The 9746-nt window shown below is 39.9% G+C and overlaps 1 protein-coding gene across 1 annotated transcript in view; it reads left to right on the top strand.

Annotated features, from left to right (window-relative positions):
• The first annotated feature begins 4053 nt into the window (after positions 1-4053).
• spopla (speckle type BTB/POZ protein like a) overlaps positions 4054-9746 on the top strand; it is an 8866-nt gene continuing 3173 nt past the window's right edge. The window contains exons 1-6 of the mRNA XM_008328900.3: positions 4054-4239; positions 5339-5420; positions 7275-7383; positions 8155-8276; positions 8434-8585; positions 8686-8824. Coding sequence (XP_008327122.1) covers positions 7306-7383; positions 8155-8276; positions 8434-8585; positions 8686-8824 — 491 coding nt within the window. The 5' untranslated portion in view covers positions 4054-4239; positions 5339-5420; positions 7275-7305. The remainder of the gene's footprint in view (positions 4240-5338; positions 5421-7274; positions 7384-8154; positions 8277-8433; positions 8586-8685; positions 8825-9746) is intronic.

The following is a 9746-nucleotide window of genomic DNA, read 5'->3' on the forward strand; positions in this document are numbered from 1 at the left end:
TAAATGCTATTATTAGTAGTATTGTTGTTGTTGTTGTTGTTGTTGTTGTTGTTATTGTTCACATCCACACCCACATTGGGTAAATTTACTGTGTCTTTGCAACTGACACAGGCCGCCACAGGAGGCGCCAAACTCTAAACGCAATCATAATTTTCTGTCACCCAACCTTCAGTAATATTAATATTTAAACACATGCGACAGACTTAAAGAACATGTTGTTGCCTGATGGACAGTGAAGTCAGGAAAGAAAGAAAGTCCAATCATCTCTGACAGAAATGCTGCCACGTCCATCGTTGTGACAGAACAAATGAAATTAAAACGGTCTGAACCAGAGGTGGAGCCTGACCCAGGGTCACGTTTACCTTGAACAAACCCTTCGACTCACATGGAGCTGCAGAGGTGCCAGTTCTACAGAGTGGTGTCGTGATCAGAGGAACACGGGCTGAATTAGTCCAGTTCTGCTCTTGGCTCACAGGGAATTGAACCCACAGGCGTCGATGAAAGACAGACAGTGATGTACTTTATGGACACATGTCCAAAGGTTTGACTGCAGTTCCACTAACCTCGGAGTTGACGTGTGCTGTAATAAAAGTACGTCTGCCATGGATTTAATTTGAACAAAGTGAAATATTAAAGGATATTAGTGAAAGTGTCAACCATGAAACTTTGAACAAAGATTTGACTTTAATGTGATGTCATAGTTCATTTGATAATCAAACTAAATGAAACTTCATTTTGGTCAAATTGATGTCTCATTTCCCCACAAAGTCAGACCATTAATAACGTGGAGCCAGTGTGCAGTCTCCCCCCCCCCCCCCCCCCCCCCCATGTGATGAAGAAAAATAGCAGTAATTGTGGACGGACAGTGTGTCAGTGTGGCTGCTTCATGCATCACTTTTTAGTCAAGTCAGAACTGTTGAAAAGACACAATGAGAAACAGTTCAGTGGAAACAGGTCTGAGTGTGGACTTTGGTTTGACTAATAACTGGTCACTGTTTTTAATTCCTTTTTTAACCACATGGAGCCGGGAGGGCTGGGGCCAGAGGGGGGGCAGGAGGGGGGGCCAGAGGGGGGGTAAGAGGGGGGTAAGAGGGGGGGTCACAAGTTCCTGCTCATAGTTCTGACAATTAGGTTTGGATTTTTAGACCTAAAAATGATGAAAGATTCATCCATCCATCCATCCATCCATCCATCCATTCATCCATTCATCCGTTTATCCATTCATCCGTTCACCATTCATCCGTTCATCCATATTCATCCATCCATCCATCCATCCATCCATCCATCCACTGGTCATTTCAGACCACATGACTTTCACATGTTAGCACCAGTTGTGCCAGAGGTCAATCTAGCACCCCCTATCGCCCGTCATTGTAATGTGTTCACTTTAATGGAGGTAGATGATATGATATAAAGGACTTTGTCCTCCTGAACTGTAGTTACAGGTTTTCAAGTTTTACTGTTTGAAAAAAAGTAAATCATGGATAATTATGGCCAAAGACAAGCGTACCCTGAGGGGGCCTGGACCCAGCCTTTGAAGATAGGAAAATCTGACACGTAAGAGCTGAGAGAATAAGCACTGATCCGTCGGGTCCTGAAGAGAAGAGTTGAAAAGGTGCAGGCGCTTGATTAAGATGTCTCCTAGGCTTCTTCTCTTTCAAATTCTCAGCCGTGTCCAACAGAGAGGAGACCCCTGGTTAGACCCAGAGTTTACTGGCAGGATTATACATTTCATTTGGCCTATGAATACATTAGCATCTCTCTGGAGCAGCTGGGAAACGGTGCCGGAGAAGGGACTCTCTGGAAAAGTCTGATCTGACCTACTTTTAAAGGCAGAAGAAAATTGAAGTATGAATGGATAAAATGATGAAATGTTTGGGTTTTTTTTACCTCATTTACCTGACTTTTTTTTTTTTTTGGTTTAAATTAAATTCCAGTTTGTAACTCTGTGTATATACTGTATATATATATATACAGTTTATATAAATATACATGTATACAGTATGTTGGATGCAGATTGTATTTGGTACGATATATTTGGTAAAATACAACTAAAATAACCATCATACGTCTGAGAACCGTGACTAAGCTAGTTAATTTTAATCCACCGATCACTGCAAATTTGCATGTGGGCAACACATTAACTAGATTATCTTCTCATAACATGAAAATTGTGATTTAAACAAATGTAAAGTAAAGGACACCTTGAATATTACAGATGCAGAATATCCTCTGGAGCAGCCACTAATTTTTCCACTTTGCATATTTTTCATAAAACATTCCTCTTTTTTTTTTTTTTTCATTAAATGCAGTGATTAGTTTGTCAAGGTGATCCAGGAGACAAAGTTTAAGATTCATGTAGAATTACAGGCGTTTCATTATGATTGGATTAGAGATCCATCCTGCTGCAGGTTATACAGACTTTATTCATGATCACAGTGATGACATTTGGATATTACACAGACTCTCACTGCTTAAATGTAATAAAATACCATGAAACTGGAATACTTTGTGTTTTTATAATATCCTTTGTTCCGTCAAAGTTTAGAACAGGGAAAAACTGTAACCAATATCAGAGCCTGTTCTTGGTTCCACCTCTGTGTGACCGAGGTCGTCGAGGCTCACCTTGTTCATTCATCACTTCTGTCTGGATCCATCTTCATCATCACAGACATACATCCCTGTCAGTAAGAATATCAGAGGTATTTTGAGGTTCTTTTAATTAAAACACTATTGATGAGTCAAGGTGGAGAATCTGCCAGTCTTTTGTGTGGTGGGCTATTCAGACTTGATGAACATATCAAATAGGACAAAGGCACAAATCAGGCATTCAGTGTTATTCACTCTTCAGTCTGAGAGGAAAAGTTCTACTGTGTGAAAGAACAACTCCCAGACGGGTCTGAAACTCAGATCAGTCTGGTTGATGTCAACTGATGGAATGGTACATCTGCAGGACCACAGTTGGAGAGATTTGCTGATGAAACACAAAAACCACACATGATATTCTGGTTGTCCAACTGTAGGATTGCGTTGTCAATCGTTTTAACTGATTTAATCTGATAAAACGGAGTTTATCTTCATGGTCCAGACTTTCCTCTTCAAGATAAAGGTCACTACTATCACAGTGATATTCAGCAGCATTTGATGTGGACGCGTTTCTTAAAGTGTGACATTTGCTGTTGTGTTTACAGCACATCCGATCAAACTGATTGAGAGTTTGCCATCGCAACGAGGTGTGAAAATTCAAAGGCCGCACTTTTCTTTGTCCGTTCAGACGGACGGCGTCACAGGTTTGATGACGGAGGAGATAGTTGTTGCTCATTGTGCAGAAAAGTTTCCATTCAGAGGAAACAGTGTTGATTAACACAAACGACACGAGTCTTTATGGATTATTGTTTTCATTAGGAACTCTGTGAGAAACAACAGGTCCATAGAGCAACAGGTTTCAGTAATAGGACAAAAACAATTAATATTCATTATTCATTTATCACTTTGTCCGCTTTCAAAAAAGCAAACAACAGAGATGTCTTTTTGTTGTTCCAATCTGGAACACAGCAACTGTTCCATGAAGAATTTGCTTCTCTCTTTTGTTTTTGAAAAAATAATATTTCAGGAGGTTATATTTTATTTAAGTTGTTGGAATACTCTGTGCAGTATGTTACAGTAGAGAAGTGTACTCTATAACTATACACATTTATTACTTTACACATTTATAACCTAAAGCTACTACATTCTACTTTAACATGAGTAGGAGTAATAGTAGTTATTCGACAGAACCAAGTAAAAGCTCAAGTTCAAGTTTGACGCTAATTTCTGAATGTAAAATGACTTTCTCCGTACTTTACCAGTTAGTTGTACATGTGGAGGTGATGTGGTCACTTCATGTCAGTTATAATTGTTAGATTTTTTTAATTGTTGGTGTCGATGTGTCAACGATGCTGTTTTTTATTTATTATAATTATTATTTAAAAAATAGCTCTGTCTCAGACTCAGTTATAGAGCCATAGGCTGGACCAGGATGTTGTGTCGCACGGTCGCGCATGCGCAGAGGCTGTATTTTCAAAGCCGTGCAGCTATCATTTTGCTACACAGCCTGCTAACCTTCTCTAAAACTAGACAAAGAAGCCTTGTGAAAAGACTGGGTGGAAAGGGAAATTTAAGTGATCGAGGTTGAGAGGAGCGAATGTGACACGAAGCTACATGTGTTACTCGATATATGTGGAAGTATGGAATTGAAAGGTACGCCGTCGCCGCGTCTTTTTAAACTTTTTGAGCATCAGTGCAGAGATTAGCTCCGGCTAGGTGGTAGCTAAAGCTAATAGCCGCTGTTGTTTTTACACCAACAGAAAACGTGAGGTCTTCGTTAGCTTCGGTTCGTTAGCCTCCAGCAGTGGAGTCAGTGAAGGCCCTTTGTTTTACTTTGTGTAATTATGGGAACCACCTTGGACCACGATTGAGTTGATGTATCGATAGCTAGCAAGTAGAAATACTTGAGCAAAGATAGTAATATTTGTCTGCCTCGTGTTAGAGAACACTGTTATTATAAACATGCTGCCCCGATGAATTTTAGTAACATTAGCGGCACCAGGCTAAATTGAAGTCAGCTATCTTGAAATATGAACATTAATTATGGTCTGACTTAGCGAAAGACGTGTTATACAGGGGTTCGTTAAATTCGTACAATCCCGTGGTTTTAGTTTAGGCTGTAAACGCTATTTATTGAAATGCGCATTAGTTTAAATTAAGTCCCGCTGCATAAACTGACTGTTGTTTGAATTAATGTTGACAAATACATGTCAAGCTAACACTGGCTGTTGCTTGCCGGTGTTGTCGATCCTGTATTAGTGTTAGTCTCAGTCGCTAACATCTTGACTAGCTAATGATGCTAGGAATTGAATTAACTATAACGATTTGATAAAAGGTAGAATGTAGTGTTAGTTAATCAATTACAAGTATTTAAACACGACTACACGTTGCTAACGAAGTTAGATGTTCGTCTAGAATGATCTTATTCAACTGAGGAGCGGATGGGCCGAACATTAGTTATTGAACACTACAAAAACGTCTTATTATAAAAGCAGGAAATGTATAAAAGCCCATTAATAAAGTCGACATGTCGTTCATCATTGTACTGTGAACCTAAAGTATATCTTAGTTGATTATAACTTTGGTACCACATGCTGAGACAACGTTGAAGCCCACAGTTATATTCCTGGTACCTGTTCCTGCCGCATCAGTGCTTCACTTTCTCACTCACCTTTTGTGGTTTGTCGTCTTGATACCTGGAAGTCGAGGTGTTCTGTCAGATTTCAAGTCTTTGTCTCTCTCTGTTTTCTAGGGTGGGACTTGGAGATGGGACCATGACAGATCCTGTGAAAACTTAGACAAACTTCATCGCTGTGCATTTCAATCAGTAAGAGGTGTTGAAAATAAATTCAGTTTTTTAATCACACTGCATGATTTATATTTTACAGTGAGCCATTTTTAGAAGGGCTCCAAATTATTTCCTTCTGGCAGAACTCTCCCCCAAAGTGATTTTCAAAGTAAAGAAAACTTGCTGCATATTTTTAATCCAATAGAATGGATAAATACTAATGGAATTAAAATCATAATATGCTGTCATTTAGGAAAATTGTAGATAAACTCTCATTTGTTTTTGTAGGTTGCTGATATAAACATAAATTAAGAAATACCTCAAATAGTTACCATATTGTCTCTTATTCATTGCAGGGACATAATTCTAGATGCACGTTTCATCATCATTTATTGGGAAATCCCAGTGTGAGAACAGAGTTTGCAGTGTCAACTATAGAGAGTGCGAGTTATTGTCTCTGTGTAAATACTAAAGACTAATTGTAAATCAACATGCTGCCCTACAACAGGAAAAGATTACATTTTGAAGCCAATGACAGAAACAAAGTTGTCGCTGCACATTGCTCAGTTATGTCAATTTGCTTTCCATCTTCTCAAACATAAAGCGATGTTTTTTTCACTCGGTTCCAGTGCATGGATATTTGTTACCCTTGTTGTGATACAACCTAATTGGAAACGTCTCTTTTTTAGTAAGTTGAGTCCAGATGCTGCTAGTATCACAGTGTGAGTTGTATCCGTCGTTGTTACGATGTCAGTGCACCCTGGCCAGTGGACATGCTGCCTCTAATGCCCTTGGAGGGGGTTTCAGCAGTAATGTGTTCTGCCAGTGCTGGCAGTAATGCCCTGGTGGAATATAAATATTAGTGGACGCTGCATTTGTAGTGCAGTCGGATGATTCTGTTGGCTTCTGTGCTGCGACTTATTCATCATCTGACTCTGCTCAGATGGTCCAACTTTAAATCATTGTCCATGTCCAAACATAAAGGACTTCTTATCTTATTCTCTCACTTTATCTGTAGACTTGCATTTCAACCAAGTAACTTATGATGCCAGCACAGCATTTTAGCTTTTTTTCGCAGCCTCACTCTGTAGGCACAATGTGCAGCTGAGACGGTTCTGTCCGGTTCTTATGTATAATCAATAGGAGCTGCCACAGTTGAAGAACTTTCTTAATGGTGAAGGCTGCAATTTTCCACAAATGCCTGAATTGCCCTGAGCTGCAGAGACAGACGGACATGCTGACCCATTCTGTTGTTAACTACCCATAATACCTTACCACTGACTGAAAACTTGGTATTTCAGTCATCCAGACCCTTTGTTTTTGAACATGGAAACTGACTTTAGTGGTCACTGACAACAGACTTATTGTTTTAAAAAGTTATTTTATGCAGTCGTCCTAGTGAACCATAGTTTTTGTCTTTTAACTATGTATGAAATATTAACAGTAGTTAAAAAGCTGAGTGGATTCTGGGGTATTAGTGAGAGCTGTGAGGGTAAACAGACTGTATGACTGTGTTGGTGTTAGAGTCTGGGCTCTGGACAAAATCATTTATGATCATCGTCATCAATGTGGTGGTGTATGTTGTTGCTCGTCTTTACAGCGAGAAAATCAAAACTCAACTCTACTTCATTAGTCGTTGACTAATTGTGGTGCAGATATATTGAACCTGAAGTTGCAGCTCTTTTGTTCAGCCGCCCGTCCTCTCTGTTTTGCTCAGTTCATTTTACAGAACTACTTTCTGTGACTGATTCAAATGTTGCACCACGACTGTCCTGGAAGTTTTTTTATTTTTTCCAAACCTACAACAATGCTCTAGTGTTTGTAGTTCTTTTCTGTGATAATAGTGTTTTAAACTTGACCTCAACAATTACTAAAACAGTTCCATTTTCATCTGGTCAAGGACACAGACGAGTGGTTCTCCCAGGCCAGGGATGTCACGGGTTCCCACCCCTCCCCCTCCTGGGGAGATGTCAAGTGGACCTGTGGCAGAGAGCTGGTGTTACACACAGGTATGGACAAGTTACGACAGAGTCAGACCAGAGGTGGATTACCATGTGTTCTTAAGGCTGTGTGCAGCTGTGAGTCGATGCAGACGCTCAGCTGAACGCTGTGTGACTAAAGCGTTTTCCTTGTTTCATTCACCGTCACTGTTGTGACTGCGGCTGCTTCATACTCGCTCCTAGCTTCTCTGCGATGGCGAATCTTTAAAGCAAAAAACAATAAAAACGGTCAAAACCAGGCACCGCCCTAGTTGGAGTTGGGGTCTTAACAATAAAACGTTAGTATGGAGAACTATATAGACCGTTGTCTTATTTACCACGAGACAATCATCCGTGCAGCTCTGTCAGTGCATGTGTTTGGACAAATGAGGGAGGACGCAGGTAGGCTTTTATTCTTCTGTATAGAAACATGGTTTACATTTTCTCATTACTGTTACTGTTAGATTTTCTTTTATAGATTTAAGAACCGCTACTTAATTATGAAAGTAGACTTATTTAAGAAGTAATTATTAAAGAAGGCTTTTAAAAATAATTTCACTGCTAATTGCTAGATTTCGGCTGAACCGTCAGTAACAGTGACAGTGACAGTGACAGTGACAGTGACAGTCTCCGTGTTAGTGTCTGGTTGACTAGAGTGGGTTTATCTTAAGAAGCCATGCTGTTTTCATTCATTTTTCAGTTTACACAGTCAAACTGAACCATGTTTTTTTTTTTTTTCCCAATGATATAAATAAACTAGACACTTGTTCTGATTATTTGCTTCATCTTTTTTCCCCCAAGGTCAAAGTTGTGAAGTTTTCCTACATGTGGACAATAAACAACTTTAGTTTTTGCAGAGAAGAAATGGGTGAGGTGTTGAAGAGCTCAACTTTCTCCTCTGGTCCAAATGACAAAATGAAATGGTTGGTGCACAACATTTAAAAACATATCATTCTGCCTCTGTAGCTCAAAATAATATTCATTTTTTTAAATTAAATATTAATTTTACAAGTAACAGCTCAAATAAGTGATAATTACTTTATAAAAGGCTGTGAGATTTTCTGTGTGTTTTCTTTCCAGGTGTCTACGAGTCAACCCCAAAGGACTCGACGATGAAAGTAAAGACTACCTGTCCTTGTATTTACTACTTGTTAGTTGTCCAAAAAGTGAAGTCAGAGCCAAGTTCAAATTTTCACTGTTGAATGCTAAAAGAGAGGAGACGAAAGCGATGGGTGAGTTGGCAGTTGGACTGTGGTGCTGCGGCCTCTTCGTGTCCTGTTGTTTTGTATAAATGGCGACACGTGCTGATACTGTTTCTTCTTTTCGTCACAGAAAGCCAAAGAGCCTACAGATTTGTCCAAGGTAAAGACTGGGGATTCAAAAAATTTATAAGGAGAGATTTTCTCCTGGATGAAGCCAATGGACTCCTGCCAGACGACAAGCTCACCCTCTTCTGTGAGGTAACTGCCGTTCTCTCTGCCTTTTCTTCTTCTTCTTCTTCTGTCTCTGCCCGCGGTCGTTGACGGAACATTAATTTAATCTGGAAGAGAAACAAGTGTTGTTGATGTAGCTGTTGTTTAATATTTATACCGACTTATTAATAACACACATTCAGGGATGAAATGCCAAAATGACTCACTATAAATCTGTGGTTCCCAAAGAGGGAGGCGTGCCCCCCCCCTACACCCCCTCCTCCCCCCCAGAGGCCAAGCAGGCGAATCAATTCCAATGTTATCTTGTTTATTTTTTCTTTGTTAAAAACTGCGCTCACTACGATATGTAATTTTTCAATCAATACTGATTACCAATAACTAGGGCCAATAATTCACTTTTTTATTCAGAAAATAATATAATACTGTCCTGTACCAGGATTTCCACCTGGACCAAGGTAATCAGGATGTTCTTTTCCTAGTCCTCGGTCTTTAGTTCTGTTGAACTACAGTCATGTTGATGGTTTGCTGTTAATGGTCTTCATCTGAGGAGGAGGAGGAGGAGGAGGAGAACTGCTCTCTCCTGTTTGCATCACTTACACCGACGCTCCTTCTGGAAATAATTCAGTTTACTCTGTCAAGAACAATAAACGTCTCCTCAAATGTTCTTCCAGGGGACGAGTTCAATGGAGTTTCAATGAATTTTGATGAAAATGCTATTGGCTGAAAACTGTGTGCAGAGCATTTCTAACAGTTTGACAATATGGAAGAACGGCTGCTTGGAAAAACCACTTAAGTTCAACCACCCCCCCCCCACCACCACCACCACCACCCATTAGTTGAACCTGAGAATTTCATTAGTTTGGGTTGGAAGGAGTGTGTGCTGTTACAAGAAAGACACGGTTTCACAAAAGTACATTGTTATATGTATATTCTCTGTCTGACCCCCCCCCCCCCCCCCCC

This window comes from Cynoglossus semilaevis, chromosome 16, assembly GCF_000523025.1.
Source record: "Cynoglossus semilaevis isolate Cse_v1.0 chromosome 16, Cse_v1.0, whole genome shotgun sequence".
Taxonomy (NCBI): domain Eukaryota; kingdom Metazoa; phylum Chordata; class Actinopteri; order Pleuronectiformes; family Cynoglossidae; genus Cynoglossus; species Cynoglossus semilaevis.